This window comes from Chamaea fasciata, unplaced genomic scaffold, assembly GCF_029207755.1.
Source record: "Chamaea fasciata isolate MVZ Bird 193981 ecotype frontalis unplaced genomic scaffold, bChaFas1.0.hap1 SCAF_4, whole genome shotgun sequence".
Lineage (NCBI taxonomy): Eukaryota > Metazoa > Chordata > Aves > Passeriformes > Sylviidae > Chamaea > Chamaea fasciata.
Window position 1 is genome coordinate 78,724,086 of NW_027094089.1, and position 19,654 is coordinate 78,743,739.

The 19,654-nt window shown below is 41.0% G+C and overlaps 1 protein-coding gene across 1 annotated transcript in view; it reads right to left on the minus strand.

Moving 5' to 3' along the window:
- Positions 1-2,027, minus strand: part of CHM (CHM Rab escort protein) — a 54,406-nt gene extending 52,379 nt beyond the window's left edge. The window contains exon 1 of the mRNA XM_066182187.1: positions 1,967-2,027. Within this exon, the coding sequence (XP_066038284.1) occupies positions 1,967-2,015 (49 nt within the window). The 5' untranslated portion in view covers positions 2,016-2,027. The remainder of the gene's footprint in view (positions 1-1,966) is intronic.
- Between the last annotated feature and the right edge of the window lie 17,627 nt (positions 2,028-19,654).

Genomic DNA, 19,654 nt, shown 5'->3' on the forward strand with positions numbered 1-19,654 from the left:
AAGACTAGGCTAAAATATTCCCTCAAGAGTCACTTCCCAAAGGGAAGACAGATGAAAATTCTACTCTGAACAACCTTCCATACGGAGAAATTTAATACAGATTAAAAAACCCTCAGTCAGTCACCAGTATTAACCACCACTGACGTATGTTCTTAGTAAAAACGGAATGCAAAGCCAAAACAACTCCTGAAGAGCAGAACTCTGAGAATCTTGGAACTGGTTATAGCAGTACTCCCTACAGGTGGGCAAAAAGGCATCCTTAAATATAAATCAACACCCCTCCAAATACAGCAATATTTCAGAGAATTTAGCTCAGAGAACTTCCCTGCTGCAACATCAAAGCGCCAAAGTCACACCTCAGTCCAAAGCACGGAAGATTGGGTTTGATGGATGCACATGACCTGCTCTCTCTGCCACCGGTAGCCCTTGTTCCCTTTGTGGCTAGAACAGTAGACAGCTTGACATTCATATCATTTTCATAAACCTCTGAGTTTCTGCATCAGCTGCACGAACGCTATTTACCTCATGGCAGTAAGGAATGGATCATCCCCAAAAATCACAGGAGTTACACAATGTTTAATATTTCACCCTCACAGTTTAATATTTCAGCTTCTCGTTACTAACCAACCTTCTCACACACTCGAACTGCTCTCAGATCTGAGCACATACGAAAACGACAGACTCATTACTACACGCCACTCCACAGAACAGGGCTAAGACACAGAAGGGATCTCTTAATTTGCTCAAGAACTCAAATTCTGCTTTTTTAGCAGAGTTTTGGTCAAAACAATGGGGGCAGTATGGTTTTATAATTACACAAAAACTCCAGATACAAATCAGAAGTCTTTTAAACAATTATACTGTATGGGGATTGATTATTTTTCTGCTGAGCACTGATATCAGCAATTCCTTTACGAAACTCATTCATTCTATTCCAAATTGCTGGAAATCTTAAATCCCATGCACATAATTTGACAGATTAGTGAACTCCAAAAAGACTAGAGCTCAATGCTGAATTTAAGGTGGGGGACTTATCAAGATCAATCTGAACCAGGTCACTGTCACTGGGTTCTACAAACAGAAATCTATTCCCATACTTCAATGTTATTTTGATACACAAGCACCAAGACCCTTAGTTCTGAAGGAGCATTTAAAATTTTCTCTTGTAGCTACATTGTGGTAATTTACAGTGAGACACTCCAGGTCTCCATCAGTATTCACCTGAACAGGATGAACTTGTACAGGATACAGAAATTTCAGAAAGATTAAAATTAAGTGCCTGGTATATGCAATCATTCATAGACAGAGAAATGTGCTTTAATAAGGAAGACTCAAAAAGTTTTGCATTATTTATAAAGCAGGCACACAGGTTAGAAAAACGACGTTGAAGATTTAAAACTACTCGCATTGCAGCATATGATAAAAAGATATATTATCAGCCTATAGGACATATACTGCAACGAGACAGAAGTTCAGCTCTTCAGAGCTACTTTCCTTGCACAAACGCAAACCTGACCAGCAGGCCGGTATTTCGGGAATAAGGGCTGGCAAGGGAGGCAAGGTCAGTCAGACAAGGCTTTCCCAGGCACCAAAGGAGCCCTGATCCCAGGTGTGAGGGCAGGAGGTTTGTGGCCGGTCACAGGGCCGGGGGTCCTGGCAAATCCCTCTCAGGGCCAGCCCCACACGGCCCTCCGTGACAACTCCATTTCTAAGCAAATGCGGCCATTTAAGCGTGAGCAGCAGCCCTACAGCGGGCCGCGAGTTCCCGGGACGCTGAGGGGAATGTCCCCGCCGGTGTCACGGTGACGTCCGCGCAGGTACCGCAGCGGCCACACGCACATCCCGCCCGCCCTCCCCAGAGGCCGCTGCCGCCCCTCAGCCGGGGACCCGCGTCCCCCCGCCGCCCCTTCGAGCTCCGGTCCCCGGCGGGGCCGGCGCTGCCCCCCGCGCCCGTCCCGGCCCGTACCGGTGCCCACCACCACCACATCGAACTCTGTGGGCAGGTTGTCCGCCATCTTGGGAGGCGCCGTCACGCGCGCGCCGCCGGCGGAAAGGGCGGGAGCGGCCGCGGGGGTTCCGGCGGGAGGGAGGGAGGGAATGGCGGGCGGCCCCGCCTGAGGGAGCGGCCCCGCCGGAGGGGGCGGCCCCGCCGGAGCGAGCCGAGAGCTCGGGGGGCGATCCCGGCGGCGTCCTGCGTCCGGGCCCTGGCAACCCGCCGGCTCCCGAGTCTCACCATCTCTCACCATCCGTCACCCCTCTGCCCCGCCCGAGGGAGCGGAGTGCTGGGGGAGCGCCCGGCGGCGTCGCGGGTCCGGCCCTTGGCAGCCCGGCGGTCCCTCGATGCTGAGCTCATCATCCCTCACGCTTCTGCTGTCCTGCTCGTCCGCAGAACGAACGCTGACCTGCCGTGCAGGAATGCAGCAGGGAACATGTATACGCGTACGAGCACCTACATCCATCAATAAGCTGCTTACCTGCAGTTACATGGCGGCATTACACCGACTGAGCCAAACGCAAATCGCTTCAATGCAAGCACGCGTGGTTTTGTATGAGTTGCGGGTTGATTTGAGGAAGAAATTATTAAATTCCTCTCTATGAGGATGGGGAGGCCCTGGCACAGGGTGCCCAGAGCACTGTGGCCCAGAGAAGCTGTGATGCTTCCCTGTATCCCTGAAAGTGTCCAAGGCCAGGTTGGACGGGGCTTGGAGCAGCCTGGGACAGTGGAAGGTGTCCCTGCCCATGGACTGGATTGGCTTTAAGGTCCCTTCCAACACAAACCATCTTGTGGTTCTGTGAGCTTCCACTGAAGTTTCTTGGAGGATCATTTCCTCAGAAACGACAGATTTCTTTTGTTGTTTCTGCTGCATATTCACTGTTTCCAAAACAATTTTGTCTTTTTTTTTTTTTTTTTTTTCAATTTTGCTGCTCGCTGCTCCTTACGAATATGTCCAAGGTAACATTTTCATCATTGTTTTTTAAAAATTCCCTTACCTCCAGCTGCAATATGTTTTTCTCCTTTAGCCGGCACGTTGAGCACAAATTTTAAAAGAAAGTTACTAGTTTTATTTAGAAAATTTATCAGTCATTAATTTTATGTCCTTTCTTGTTAATTAACAGATAAATGTTTGACTCTACTACAATCTCTGCATGCAAAACCTTTCTATTTTTCTCAACTCATTCATTAACTCCTTCTTTCCCTCTGAAGCCCAAAGGCTCAATTTAGTCTTGCTCAGCCTCTTCTTTCACCTTACAAAGAAAAGAAGGTGGAATCAGGGATAAAATCCAGAATCTCCTGCTTCAGAATTGCCCCTCCGATAACACCAGTCTGAGTATAAGAACAGCAGGACTAAAATCACAGATTTGAAAAAGCCAGATGCTGCAATGTAGGCAAAATAACCCAGCACAGAACACCTGTGCCAGAATATGCTGGAAATTTCTGGAAAGTTTTTATTTTGCATTTAATAGCTTAAATGGCTTTAAACTAACCTCTTAATATTATTCATTGTGTATGATTATATTAAAGTCTTAGCACCTTAAATCAATAATAACAATAAACCAGCTAGCAGCCTGTTAACACCTTATTACAAGCTCCTTGTTCACATAGCAAAAGAATAGTAAAAATAGTAAAAAGTGACTAATGGAAACCAGAGGCCACGTTACCTCTGTGGTACTGCCAGACGTGCTGGAGCAGAGTGCAGCACAGAAAAGAGTCTAGCAGGAAACATCCGACTGTGCAAGAGCAAAAAATAGAGATTTAAACATCAGCACTTGTTTACTGCGCTGATAAATATGTAAAAGAGAAAATTAGGAGTGATGAATTCAGATAGGAAAAGAGTAAGATCAAGTCTTATGTTCCTTATAGTTATGTTTTCAACTGTCCCATAGAGATTTTGATTAAAACTTCCATTGTGCAGCTCCCTCCCATGCAATTCCATGGACGGAGCCGTCATTTCTACTTTTTAACACGTAAAAGAAATATAGCTGCAGAATTCTTACAGTGATGGATCATCCCTGACCTAAATGTCTTGTGCTGAGGAACAAAGCATCACTATATTGGTTAGATGAGATAAAACAAACTCCCCTTGCACATCCTTTTCCTACTGAGGTTAGGCACACTCAGGAAAGTCTAACATCATCACGAAATCCTTTTGTTACTGTTTAATATAAATTCTAGGACTGCACTGGAACAGAGCTATTTCACTGTCAATGTCTTACTGTTTCTCAAGTGCTTAAGTATTTATCCCACCACAAAATGCTGTTGTTTGGTGCTGTGAGTTCCTGTTAGCTTCATTCACAAGATGCAATCAGTGCAATCCTATTTCGTGATGACAGTCATTATCCACTGGACCAGAAATCCTCCTTAGTACTTTTTATTTGGCAAAAATGATTATTCAGGATCTTTAACTGCGAAGTTTGTCAGTCCTACGCTACACCAAAATATTTCTCTGTAGTTTGCAGTTTTAGTATCAGCAAATGTAGAAATGAAATATGTAAGTATGAATAATTTTTATGAGAATTTCATGGACCTTGAGAAAATGTCTTGCCATGTTTTTCTCTTTAGCTATTTAATTGCAATGTCATATTAACAGAAAGCAGCATACCCAATTCTGCATGGATGAATAAGCACATTCAATAAAGAAGATTTAACAGAGTAAATCAAACACTGGATTAAACATTTTCTGCATAACAGACCACAAAATGGGCATTCATTTTACCAATAGATCCTCTACATTAGAAACAAATAGAAATGCACACCAACGTAATTAAACTGCACATCCTGTGCCCTGATTACTGAATTTCCCTATATTTTGTTAAACTAGGTCTCATCAATTAGGATTGCCAAAATGCATTCCAAAATGCATACTGAAAAAGTGAATGCAATTTTTTTAAACATTTGGATTAAGTAAATTTTTCCCTATGTGTTATGAAGTAATTCCTACATATGTAATCCTACATATTGCAGAGGATTTTTACAGAATTTTTAGCAATAGCGGTTCAGAAGGGCACACAAAGATAATTTTAACATCCCACTTTCAGCAGTTCTAAATACTTTTTCTGTGAACAACTTTTCCAACTTTGTTCTCAACCAAAATATCTCTCATAAAAACAGGGTATTTTACTTTATGGCTTTTATTTGGGATTTTCACATGTCCATAGAACTACCCATGTTACTTTAAAGTTTGTGTAGTTAATGTCTAACTCTATCAAAATACTTTTCAGAAGTACAGTAATCTAAGCAAATCTCATAAGCTCTGGAAGTGTTTTTATTTTTTCAGGTATGAAGACTGAAGTCCAACAGAAAATCAGGAAGAATCCACATTAGAATTATGGACTTTCTAATTATCTCAAGATCTAGTGTCCCATCACTTGATCAAATGCTTCTTCCTCCAAAAACAAACAGCAAATGCTTCATTTTCACTTAGAAGAATTTTAATTTTCTTGAGTTATGTAGTCTCTTTATCCTGCAGTGATTTCACATGTGAAATCTCATTATTCATTTTATTGTTCCCTCAATGGATACAGAATTTAATTCTCCTTGAGTACCAGTTTGAATAAGGATCTGCAGCAGGATCGGACCCATTAGCTGCTTGAAACATCCAGTGAATAACCTGATTTATCCCAACGAAACGGCTCATTAGTTCAGGCAGCAAGGCAGCGTTTGTGTGGTGCTGCAGTTGTGCGTGGTTTTCCTCTGGAGTTTTGCAGTTCCACAACTGGCACCCACTCATGCATGCACCACCCTGATTGTTCATTAACCACGGGAACAGCCTCACCGCAGTCAGGCGTGTTTGGGAAAAAAAATATTTCTTTGCAAATTTGTTCTAAACTCTCAGACGACCTTTATTCCAACTTCCTCTTTTTTACCATTATCTGAGTTTGTCTTCCTGTCACAGCTTGCAGTGGTCAGCCTCAATCATGCCCATATAACTTGTGTGATATTAGTGGCAGTAAATCCAGCAAATCCTCAGTCGGATGCAGACACTTAGTTCCTATGGATGGTATGAATATTCTTGTGATACAGGCCTTGGTAGATCAGTGACCTGAATATGTTTTAAAAACTCTGAATAGTTAAACCCACTTTCTCTACTTAAGGAGCACTGAAACTCATTTTGAAGTTGCCCTTTTGATTACTAAGATGTGTGTAAATTATGGGATTGCTTAGTGAGACTGGAAAGAGAATTACATGTCACTTGACGTCTGTAACCGTTCCAGGCAAAGAGTTTTCTTTTTCAATCTTTAATTAATGACAATCTGCAAAAATTCTGTAGATCTCTCATGGCAGTCAAAATTATCTTGTACAAAATGAGCACCAAGGAGAAAAAAAGCCCCGGATCATAGTTTTGACAAGGCTGCTCTGCCCAGTGCAACTGGCAGAGTACGGAAAGAAAGTTCCACACCAGCTCTTTAAGGATTACCTATAAGTTTTATGGGTTTCCTAAAACTATAGGTGTCCAGGAAGGAGGAGAAAGTCTTTGCAGCAGCCCCAAGATTCAGGTCGGTTTAAAATCCAGGATGCCACAAAGCAGAGTTTAATGCTTGCTCCCCTGGCAGTTCCACTATTTGTCTGTTCCAGGATCTAAAATTCTTTTATGTCAATTATGATACTTCAGAAAGTATCAGTTAAAAGAAATGGATTGGATATATAATACTGCTGTATGAAGTTGTGTAATAAATGAAGATTCATTAGGATTACGATTTATTAAGATTTAAGGAGGATTAAGTAAAGATGGACAAGTGTGTGTAATGTCATTCAGTTACTGCCTTACTTCATTTGCAGTATTACTCGAAGCAGTTTTATTGCATAGTAAGGCTTTCAGACCTGTGTTCTCTAAGTTTAGGAAAACTGTACCTTTTCCAGCACATCTGGAGACTGTAGCTTATGCAAGAAATTAATCTCTTTTCTCTGGAAATATTCCCGTTCTTTTATATATTGCATTTCTTTTATTCATCTCTTTTGACTTGTTGCCAGTTTATGATTACAGATCCTTCAGCCATTAGTGCATATTCCTACTTCATTACAGTCAGCACAAATTTTACCATGCAAAGTTCAGCCTCAACATCTTGGTCTTTTCTGTTTGATTAACAAACCATAATTACAGCTGAAGATGAAATGTATATTGCCTTAGACAGGAGATAGGAGTAGTTATTTTATTTCACTTAATTTATATATCTGTATTTAAAAATGTGCCCATACAAATGCTGAAAAACTCAGGAATTAATCTGGGAGATGGATGATACAGCAAATGAAACAAAATCAGCCAGCCACAAATTGGAAGTTTTTCATTTCCCTTTTTGAGGAAAATGACAAGTACAAAATTATTGACTATTTTTAAGCAGCAGCGTTCTCCAGGCTTGAAAATCATAACTGGCACCTGGCTGAAATGAAAAGAGAGGATAAACCAAGACTTTAAGTTCTGAAACTGATAAAAGTCCCTTAGGAGACTCCCCATAAATATTATCATATAATTAAAAGGGTTTAAAGTAGTTCATAAAGTAAAGGAATTGATGTGTCTCATATGCAGTATTTTTGCCCAGACTTCACCAGAGAAACCATAAACAAAAGACTATAAAGGCCTCAGCTGAAATGAGTTCTTGCCAGCTGGGATTCTTGTGAAGACACATGTGTCACCAAGGACTCCAACACCAAACTGTAGCCAAGAGGCATCTGAAAGTTAGGAGTGAGTAATAGTCAGGGAATGACTTTCAGGTAAATCAAGCTATTGGAGATAACACTGCTAAAAATCAAATTAATAGAACAACTACATTTGAAATTACAGAAGCGGGTGACTATAAATGATAACACAAACACTGTTCCTACTTATAGAAAATCTTTGTTGGTGGCTGATTTGCCTCCATTCCAATGGTGGGTCTGTCAGGGCTCCACTTGGAGCTCTGTGTAAAAGCAGAGATTTAGTTTGGGCTTTGCTGCTGTAGTGGTGGAAATTTAACATGATCTGAGGGTACACACAGCCAGGGAGGGGCTGCCAGACCCTCTTCCTCTGCTTCCTCTGAAAGGGAATGTATGAAAATATCTGTCAGCTGCAGCAGGGTGATTTGGGGACAAATTTAAGTTGTGAAAGGGCTGTGCCTAAAAAGAAAGTTATCAGCTTATAAACCAGGAGTATATGTAATCACCTCTCTAATAGGTGAACTTACTAAACTCATATATAGCAAAGGCCTCCTTATTGAGCATTTCCCTCCCAACATTACAGTTCAAGCAAGTTTTGTGTTTAAAATACTCTCTTTAGGATTTTGAAGCCAGAGAGTGGCAATAGTGCACTAAAATCTTTAAGGCATTTGAAGTGAGATTATACTCAGCTTGCTCACAGAAATGAGAATAGCTCTTGTTTTTGTTTCAGAAGTTGTAAACTAATGCCAGACTGTATGTGTGTGTGTGTGATGCTTTTGAGAATTCAGGATGGACACGCAGGATTTAACATCCATTTTTCATTAATCCAAACATAGTACACTCAATTTAAATGCTGCCTTTTCTTCTGCAGAAAAAAAAGACATCAACATAGCACTTATTAAACTTTAATTAAACTATATGTCTAGGAAAAGAATGCTCCTACTGTAAACAATATGTGTTTAATGTTTTTATAAAATGTTTGCATTTTATTCTGTTGGGGGGGGCAGTATCTGCAACATGAATTTCAACCCCATTGCCTTGATAACAGGGTTTTCTCCAGGCTGTGTGTTCTTAGAGTGAGAATACATAAAATGAAAACAATAAAAGGTCAAATCTTGTAGTCTGAATAAGAATTTTAGGTTTGAATGTAATAAATCATAATGCACAGTACTCATTAGAAAGGTGTTTGTTTGTTTGTTCAGTCTTAGCATCATCTTTTTCAGGGTAAGATGTTGGCTTAGGTGTTGGATCCCAGATCCATGCAGTACTCCCAGTACAGCTCTTTGATAAGGTGACTTCTGCTGGAGCACAGCAGTTTTTCCTAGAATTCCAACCACCTCTCTCAGGCATTCTGCACCACAGAATCTCTGAGGGGAGCAAGGAGACTTTGGGCCATTATCTTTACTTCAGCTTTGTGCCTGAAATGACTCAGAAACTAAAGAGCAGAAGTAATGGGAGCACAACGTGCCCTCCCCTTTTTGTACCTCCTTAGCACCTAAGGAGCGGCACTTCCTCCTCCGAGGGAGTAAACAAAGGAATAGGCTGTAGCTCGCGTTGGGAATATTAATCTATATAAAGACCCTAATTTTGGCCCTTCCATTAAGCCAAAAGAGACAGAATTCCCCCCCCCCCCCCCCTTCAGAAGAATGCTGTGCTGTTGACAATGTTGAGGCAGATTATTAGGAAGATTTGCAAGAATAACTACTTAAAATGGTCACATTCATTTTAAAGAAAAGAAATATAATTGATATTTGCATAGAAGAAAATGGATGAATTTAAATTTTAGTTGATTATAATTATTGTCATCATAATCATCATCATTATCTTTGTATGTCTAAATGACTGATTCAAAGAAGAATTTTTAACACATTTCACATGTCAGTGCAATTCTTTTCTGTTTTGTGCTTTAGTGCTTGGGGTTTTTCATTTGCTTTTTTCAGTCTGAACTTTTCATGGAAACTATTGTAATTCTTTTAAGAGGTGGAAAAATGTTTCAAAAGAAGTCGGATCTAGAAGTACTACATACATTCTTTCCCCCCCCATAAAATGAAATCAAATTGTACAGAAAAATAGGTACATAAATACTGTGGGATGGCACTTAGAAATGCCCCTAAGAAAGAGACTTTAAATAGTGAGGCGCTATCTAAATCTGGCCTTTTGAGCCAGACAAGGGATGTTAAACAGGGATAGTTGCACACAAATTAGTAGGTGAACTAATTGAAGTGGTAGTGCATCCACATGAGAGTATCAGTCAAGAAGTCCATTAATGAACTGGAACTCTATGTGGACCCTGAGCTCCTAAAGATTTTCAAAGTTCCTCATAATTGTTTGTATTTCAGCACTATGGATACTGATCCAGCTGGGATTTAATTCTGTATTCCCTGGTAATGTTAATTCCCTGCTACAGTAAACTCTGTGTATTCAACTAGTAAATCTATATTGTGTGAGTTTATCAGTATCGGCAGTTGTGAACAGGTCAGATCCACAATATTTGTTGGTGAAAGCAGTTTCCTTTTTCCTGAGTTTATATCACATCAAACCAGAGATGAGCAATCAAGACTACAAAGGCTGTATACTGTGCATAGCAAAATAAAAGTTTCATAATTCCCATTTCCCTGATGACTTTGAAATGACTATGAAAAGCATTTTGCAACAGAGGGATCATCAGAGCTGGTGTGATAGCTGCAACTCCTGATACCTGGCATCTGTGAAAAACGGGGCTTGATCTTCCAGAACTTAACCTTTTGTGCTACTTCATTTTATTTTGTTCCTTTGCTCTTCCATGAGGGACAGTGAGCCAAGTGCTAAAATCCCATTTCTGACCAGGGTTGCTGTGACTTGTGGAAACAATTGCTCTTTGCAGCCTTGCAGATGGCAGTTTCCTGATAGCCTCTTTTCAGATGGCTTCCTGTATGACCAGGAATTCCCTAAATAGGATTTGGGAAGATGGATTCTATGGGAAGCCTTACTTGTCTTTGTTCAATATAGTTATGGTGTCTTTCCTGTTTGGAGCTGTAAAAACTCACAGATGAGCTGCCTCTGCCCAAGAGATGGACTGAAGAGAACCTGTTGGAAGGATTTTTCTGAGTCGCTGCTTTCAGGCAGAGGAATTGTCAGATGGACTGGTGATTGCTGAGCTGCAGCACAGCTAGGGAAGACCTCTGGCCAAAATACAGACTTTAAAGTTTCCTTGTTATGTCCAGGAATTGAAATTTTTAACATGTATTTTGTATGGAAAAGGATTGCACAGAAAGATGCTGGATTCAAATAAGTTTAAATTAATGAAAATATCAGCAAACCCAGGATTCCTAGCTAATTTCATGCACTGAAGTGGCCACAGTATGTTCAATCAACATTCATTATTAAAATAGCAAAGAAGATTGGTGTCTGAAATCCTATCATTCTAAGCAAAACCTTTTTTTTTTTTAAATTTTCAGTTTTCTTCTATTTTATTGATCATATAAAAAAGACCACTATCTAAAATAGAACACTCAGTTCAATTTTTAAAATTTAAACTATATCATACATTTACATTTTAGGGAAAAATATTTACACTGCAAAGTCTCTATCAAACCTTGCTTTATTCTATATTCATAGACCTTGTGGGAAAAAATAGGGAAGATCTTGTCATATTTAAAATCATAATGGAATCAAATTGTAAGACATCCCTTTAGAAAAAATTCGGAAGAAATACTTTCAGTTTACAGTGCTCCTCAATGCAACATACTCTAAAATTCATAATACTAATGAAAGATATTGATGATGGTTTCCCAGGTTTTAACAGGCTTTAACATTATAAATGTGGGCAAAGAAAATTTTTGAAAACTCAAACTACAAGATGGTTATGCATTAAATAATTATGATCACAGGTGTTCCAGCCCGTACTTTCAATTCATGGCCTGATCATCCTTATGCCTCCACAATTCACTGGTAATTCCATCACAAAGTCAATGAAGTTAAAGTATATAAAACCAGGTATACGTAAGATTACATATTTTTTCTGGGTTATCAATGTTTGTCGCATCAACCTTTATGTGAAAGTAAGAAAGAGGGAAAAAGGGTAGATAAAGTCAATAATGTCTCCTGAAGATGAAGAAAGACACTTCTTTCATATGACTTTTTCCAAAAGCTCAGAGAACATACTGAGACACAGAGATTGGTCAAGTTAAAAACAAAACCTGCTCTTAAATATTTGATTCCAATCTCACTCTGAGTTGCTTTGACTGAGATTCAGACAGACTCAATTCTACTGTGGATTCAGCCTCACCAGCTCAGGCTTTGTGACAGGGGTAAAATAGCAGAATGTGTCCCCAGTGAGCCCTTTCCTTCCACTTTCTGTAAAGATCTATGGAGTATTCTGGAGCTAATTTCATTAAATACTTACTTTTATAAAAAAAAAAAGAATAAAATTAGGGTTCATTATATTTTCTTCAACCTCCATCAGAGCTGTGAAAAGGGGTGACCCAAGAGTTGGCAGAGTGGCAGGAAGGCCTCAGGACCAGGCTCACTCCTCAGAGAGTTGAAAAATAGATGAGAATTATGAAGGAGAGGCTTTTCCAAGGTCTGTGTGAACTCAGGAGTCAGGGGTTGTGTAGATCCCTGGCCTGAACTTCCTTACACCTGTCTCCTGTTCTCTCCAGACTGTCTTCCCAATTCCCTGTATATCCCAGACCTCTTATTCAGGTGGGATTTTTATTCCTCTAAGGGAGCGTGAGGTAGAACACCCTGAACTTCATCAACTGAAAACAGTATCCCAAATGAAAGTACCTAACTATTTTCAAATTTGCATTTTAAGTGACATTCAAACCTTCCCAGGCACATGGTTCAGGGATCAAAGGGTCAAAGTGGCATTTACTACCTCAACCAGTTTGGACCAGTTCCATTGATTTTTACTCAGAACTCCAGACTGATTTCAGTAGGAACTGGCAGCACAGATTGATATTACCTTATGGATTTCAGAAGAAATTTAGTGTTTGAAAAGACAATTGATGTTCAATGCAAAATACCCATTGATCCTCATTTGTGTCAATAAGATTTCTGTAATTTGAAGAGAGTATGACACTGAAATGTCTAGTAGTATCCAAGGTAAAAAATACCACTCACTTCCATGGAAACAGAAGCAGGCCCACATTATGAATACTAAAATATTGTCTGTGTAATGACGTATTTAAGTCTTTATTTCATTACTGGTTTAGATAGTAAAAAAATCAAAGTACTTATAGAATTAAAATACAGTAATTTCTTAATATTTACTCTCATACTTATAAAAGATCTGGACTCTTGAATGATGTAAATCAATTATCCCTGTGTGTGTGAAATGCTGTAACAAGATCAATGAGACCTGAACACAAGGAGGCATCTTAGGATAACAGCTGCAGATGCACACATTCTGTGGTAAAAACCAACCAAATGAACACACACTGCTCACCCTGATGGTTCTCCCTCCCCCACGGAAAATCCCTGCCATTACCCTGCCCAACTGTAAAGGCATGAAAGGAAAACCAAATAAGAGCAGGTAGCTGTCAGCACAGGCAAAGGACAATAAATGGTCACTCTTAGATGTAAAAGGAATGCTTTGCATTCAGCTTGGGAATTTATTTTAGATGGGACTTAATGGTCAGACTCTGCTTACAACCAAAAGCTGTACAGTTAATGGCTCTGTGGAAAACTGCAAGAACGGATCTTTACTGCCTAAAATACATATTGGTTTTAAAGATGAGCTCAAGATGATTACTTTCACAATATTAATAATTCTGCCAATTGGATTTCCACAAAGTAGATGCAATAAAATACTGGAAATATTTAGTCAATAAATCAATTACACTTCCACTGAGTCTGGATAGCTATAAATTGCTTTCTCATTGATAAAATTCTGTTTATGAAAACCTATTTTCAAGGAAACAACTCCTAAGGTTTTTATTGGAAAATGCTTTGCAGTTCAAAACAGAAATGAGAATTAATGGAAGGGCCACATGAGCCTTATATGTATAAATTAAAAAAAATAAAACCCAGAAAGTTTTTTTTGCTGCTTGAAGTAGAATGTGATGCCCATGTTTAAAAACACCAAAAAAAAAATCTAAAGAAAATTAAATACCTTCTTATCCCACTAGATGGTGGTGCCTTCAGATTAGGGCTGAGATGCTCAGACAGACAGTGCAGGAAAACTTTTGCTTTCTTTAACTGATCTAAAAAAGTGGAGACATGAAGTTAATCTTGTTCCTCTGGGACTAGTAACAAGCATTTGAGTGTAATAACTTACTGAATATATTGAAGTACATGGAATTGTCTCCACAGCACTTTGCTGTGAAGCGTGTTTTAACCTCAATACATGTCTATTAGTATTACGGTTTCTTCCTGAAGAATAACAGGTGCAAACAATATTGAACCTTAACAATGATTGTATCTCATTTAAAACAGCCTTGTTCCACCAAGGTCCTGGTCCTTTTGCTGCCCTCTCTCCTCAGGTAAAATCCAGATTAACATGGGGGATCATTAGCAATGGCTGCATCTTGTATTCATGGATTTCATTGGAACGAGCTTAAAAGTACCACTCACATTTCTGTATGACCAATGTGCTGCTGGCTTTCAGAAAAGGTATTTACACATCTGTTAGACAGAAAATGATAGTGTCAAAGGTGGCAGGTCACATCTCTCCTGTGATAACATAAGTGACATTTTGACGAATAGGAAAAGTGGATGGGACCTGGTTTGAGAGAGTATATTTGTGCTTTACTTATCTCAGGCTCTGTAGTAAGTGGTCATATCCTTCATGCCTCACATGAAGCTTGAGCTGGGAGCTCAAGGCACGTTCTGGGAACTGCAGAACTTCTCTCAGGGGCTGTGTCTGTCGAGGGCTGGCCCAAGAGGAGGCCCCAAGTCATGCTCAGTGCATGGAGGGAGCCTTGAGGTGCAGTCTCACTTGGGCTGGAGTGAGGTTGGAGGTCACAGAGTCTTAAATGTGCAACTCTTCCAGTAAGCAGCCACCAGTCCTGCCCACACAGGCTCTCCCAAATCAGCAACAGTTCCCTGGATCCAGGACAAGCCATGGGGACAAACTGCTGGGTGTACACAATTGGTCCAGAGACCACCCGCCCAAATCTGTGCAAAGTAATCCGTGATCGGTCAGAAACAATGTGTGAGACTTGCACTGGAAAGAATGAAAAAAGGCTGAACTGTTTTCATTTTGCTTAAATATCATGATGCCCCTTGTTAGTATGAATGATTTAAGATTAAAATTAAAAACTGCTTTGTGGATGAAGAACTCTAGTCAGGTAAGCTCTAACATTAGGTATTCCAATTTTCTTTTTAATGATGTTGTAAAGTACAGAAAAGTTAAGGATGACCATGTGTGTCTTGGAAAAGACAGCGTTAATCAAGAACCCCGGACTTCTTTTGTCATGTGTAATTGTTGTTGCTCAGTGGGTTTTACTCATATCACCCATTTGTAATACCTGGAGTCATTTAGAAACCAGCCCTCCTTCTGGCACAGTTCACTTCATGCTTATTTGCCATATATTCCCTTCCATTTGCTCTGTTTCTCCTATTCTACTCCGTTCATTTTTTGATTCCCACATTTGCAACATCTCCTCGATTTCCTATTTCTGTTGCAGGTAACATAATGAACAGCAGCACAAAGCTAAGACATGTCACATTAGGGTGACTTCCAAAAAAGATTACAGACCCAATAGTCCAGATACCTCCACGGAAAAACATCACAGCCAAAAAAGGCTTAATCTGAGACCTTTTAATGAGTGCCTAGCAGGGAATTCCTTTGTATATACAGAGGACTGAGTCAGAAAAAGGGATGTGGATGCCTGGTTCTTCTGTACAGCTTTAATTGTTTTGCATGTTAGAATCTTCCCAACTGTATTAAGGAGAAAGGGTCTGCTCTTACTTTCTCTAGAAGAGTAGGCAGGATTTTCTGAAATCCTTAAGAAGCAAAATTCACTCCAATCATTGTTACTTGCTGCCATTAAGGGTTGAAATGCAGCATTTGCCAAGAGTGCAAGTTCCTTTATTTGATCCCTTTGACTGTACCAGTTTAACTGCCAATCACAGGAAATACCTCCAATAACTCTTCCTTTTACTTAATAAGGAATACCACATCTTTAAAACATTAGAAACAGATGTCACTGCATTACTTCACTGCTGATGTATGTAATAGAAATGACACACTAATTAATTTAATGCAGTATAAATGTACTGATTATTTATCATGGCTGACAATAAAATTATGAAAACATTCAATTACAATCAGTGGTAATTCATTATTTATCGATTCTGCGTTATGCACACATTAATACAATACATTTAATCACCTAAGAGAGAGGATCATTTTTATATTGATACTTAGACATTTAGATTCATCAGTTTTATGTAAAATCCTCGATGTTTAGGTGGGAAGTTTTAATCCACAATTCCAAAAAAACCTCAGCTGAAATGTCAGAACTAAATTGAATACAAGTGTCAAGTACGAGTGCGTCTAGAAAAATGTGGGCACAAAGAATGACACACTAATTTCAGTCTCTTCTTTTTTTCTCACGTCAGTGGCCTACATTTGTTAATATAATTGTGGGTACTCTTTTCAAGGAATCCAAAGCATTAAACACTAAAGAAGCAGAAAGCTAATACTGTTTTTTTTCCTTCCTTTTCAAGCTGTTACTGAGAAGTAGCACCATGAGGGCTTTGCACGCTCAGGATATAAGCTCAGAGCTCACTAGGGCGGGTTACCAGCTTTCCACTGGGCCCTGAGGAATTTCTTTGTTAAGGATGAGGAGAAGGGTTTGTCACTTGGACTCCAGTTGGGTTGGGATTCAGGAAAGAAAAGGTGTTTCATTTCGATATGATTAGGGTGCATTGCAAATGCATCGTCCAATTATCTTTCATTTTGGACCCACAGTTACGTTTGGCCCTTGTAAGTCTATATTCACATTTATTCCCTCCCGCTTATTTTAGGGAAAATCCAAGTTCTTTACTAAAAAGTGGCAATTTTTTCCTATGATCTACTCACATTGGATGCACCTCTATGAAGTCCATAGGGAAAAAAAAAGGTGTAAAAAAAAATTGGGATATCTATGGAATTCCTATTTTTATTGTCCTCCCTGACATTTGGCTACTGAGAAAAACTGCGATGACGCACAAATAGCACTATTGAGCTTTCCAATCTTTTCTAAACAAAATTATTAGTTTTAGTTCATACCCTACTGCTTCACTTAGCTGTCATCAGTTTTCCTCAGTGTCTGCCCTTTGTCAGGTGTGTCACCCATAATTTTCTCCCTGGATCCCATGGAGAGCAGATGCCGTGTTCCTTCCAGGTGGCAATAAGGGATTTCCAGAATGCTGTTGACTAGGGCTTTCCTCTCTCCTCCTGCATCAGGGAAGATTCTTTCCCATTTCACTCCAGTGGGGCATATTCAAGGACGATAAAAACAAAAACAAACAAATTGAACCTTTGCTTGACATCTTGCCATACAAACACAGCCAATTTTTGTATAGGATCAATACACACTACACCAATATTTCTATGGCTGCCAGTGAAAGAAAACAGAGTGTTTTGCACACCAGTCAAAAACGAAGAAAAATGATGAAAACTTACATTTAAAGTAATATTCTGAAATACTTATTTCAGCTATATGGAGGCTTGGTAGTTTGTACACATTCTGATTACGTACTGCTGGACTCCATTCAAATAAACCATCTGGATACTTTATAACTGACAAGATATTAGTGGATGATTGTTAGGCTTTAGTAACTTTGCCTTGTCTTTAACAAAATTACGGAGAAATAATAATATTCATGGATATAGTTGATTTGTATATGCTTAGTTGAACTGGACAGCTGCCTGGAATTAATTCTCAAACCTTGAGCATTTTCTAAGTTTCAGAGCCGTTCTTCTCTCCATGGACAGTCACCTCTCAAGGGCACTGCTTTTACTACAGCCTTTATGATTTTATATTGCTTCATGCCACTCCAACTCGCTGGGTGTTGATGTGCAAGGCTTCCTCTGGCCTTGCAAAAATTCAGTCTTATTTAGAAATATGTTTAGCTTATGGAAGGCATTAAAGTCAAAAAGGAAAAAGAATCTTCTTGGTGGATTTTGATTGTCGCATTAATCTCAAAGGGGGAAAAAAGTCTTTAAAAGGGCAGTGTTTGAATCTGATTTATTAAATCTCTTAATAGCAATCTTGTTCAGAAAATTAACACCCAGAAGTTTCTATCTGGAGTCAGTTATTTGCTATTTCTATACTTTCCAGTATATAAATACCTCAGATGAGTTCAGGGCTTGATTGTACTGATCACTTTGCCAAAGTAAGTAGCCCCTGCCTCACAGAGCTTCCAGTCTATGGTTTGAGCCTAAAAAAGATGCATGAACTACTTCAGAGAATATGAGAATTCTTATTGAAAGGTATTAATTTAAACTAAGTTAAGTGCAAATTCTGCCTTAGTTTCAGGCAGTGAGGTTAGAGACCTAAAACTAGTGGCCAAGCGTCTCAAAACACATAAAATCAATGGGGAGAAGGGGAGGTTCCTCCAGAGTGTAATTTAAGATCAGTTATGTTCACAAATATAGCAATTTAGTTAGCATACAGTCATCTTCTCTCATCTAAAATGGGATTACTCATAATGCAAAAAACATTAGACTTTGCAGAGAAGGTGCCTAAGTAAGCAAGCCTAACAAAAGGAAAGCGAAGATGGCACACACAGGCAATGGAACCTCAGAAATAGCTGAAATGCTCGGTTGGTATTCCTTACTTGGCAGCATCGAAAAGTTTTGTTTATTCTTTTCTGCTTGCTTTGTTTATTGAATGGCTTAGGCGAAACCTTAAAAAAAAAAAAAAAAAAAAAAAAAAAAAAAGGGAGGGGAGTGAAAAAGTTAAATGACTAGGAAAGAAGGAAAGATAAAGAATGCTAACCGGTGGGAACAAACAGGAAAGAAGGATGTTGAAACACAGGAGAAACGGGAAGAGGGTGGGAAAAGAGTTGTGATGTAACACCGGGAGAGGGTGAGAAGCAAATAACCAATGCAGCCAGCATTGGATGTCTGATCATCCTTCGGCTCCTCTTGTCCAGGGAGCAGGCACGCAGGGGGCTTGGCAGTTCTTGTGCCACCTGCCCTGGATGGGGTGGAGGAGGCGCAGGATGTGCCGGCTCCCGGGGATGTTCGCAGGCCCAGGTCCCACATGGTGCTTGTGGAGGCAGCGTGAGGAGAGGGCCGAGCCCGTTGAAGCTAAACCACAACCGATGCCGCACCGAGCCTGCGAATTTCAACCAACTGCGTGCCAGACCTTCCGAGAACGGGCTTCGCCTGGCGTGAGCCACCCCAAACTTGCACGTCTCTCACATCTCCCTCCGTCCTGCTTGTGCCCCTCTCTGGAGGGTCTGGCTTGCTTTAGGCCTGACTTAGTGGCCGAGGACCCGCACCCCTGTGCTGGGCCGGTGCCACCGCTCTCGGTGCATTCCCGGTCCGCGTTTGTCTCACGTACCAAAAGGAGCCTCGCACCGCCGCCCCGCCTCCCCGCTCCCCTCAGTCCTGGAGGGGCACAGGTGTTCTGACACTTCCAAACGTGCCAGGGCTCAGCGGCCGCTCCAGCTCCCTGGGGAAGGGATGGGGACAGCCCCAGCGCTGCGTCCCCTCCGCTCCCTTCCCTCTGAGCGCGGGGAAACTCCCGCGGGACCCCCTCCCGCTGCGGGGACCGGGACCCCATCACCGCCTGCGGAGCCCCGCGGCATCCCGTCACAACTCGCGGAACGGGACGTTCTCCCAGCCCGTGGAGCGAGAGCCCCCCGCAGCCCCGGGGTCGTCCCCCCCCCCCAAAAGAGAAAAACTTTGCCCCGAGTTGCCGGGGCGCGCTGCCCGCGCTCCCCCACGCCCCCCGCCCCAGGTGCGCGGCCGGCGCTGCCCCGCCCCGCCCGCGCCCGCAGCCACTGGCGGCGGCGGCGCTGGCGGCGGGCGGGGCGCATTGGCTGGAGGGCGCCGTCACTCTCCCCCGGCGGCGCTGGGGAGGGGTCTGGGCGCTGCGTGCG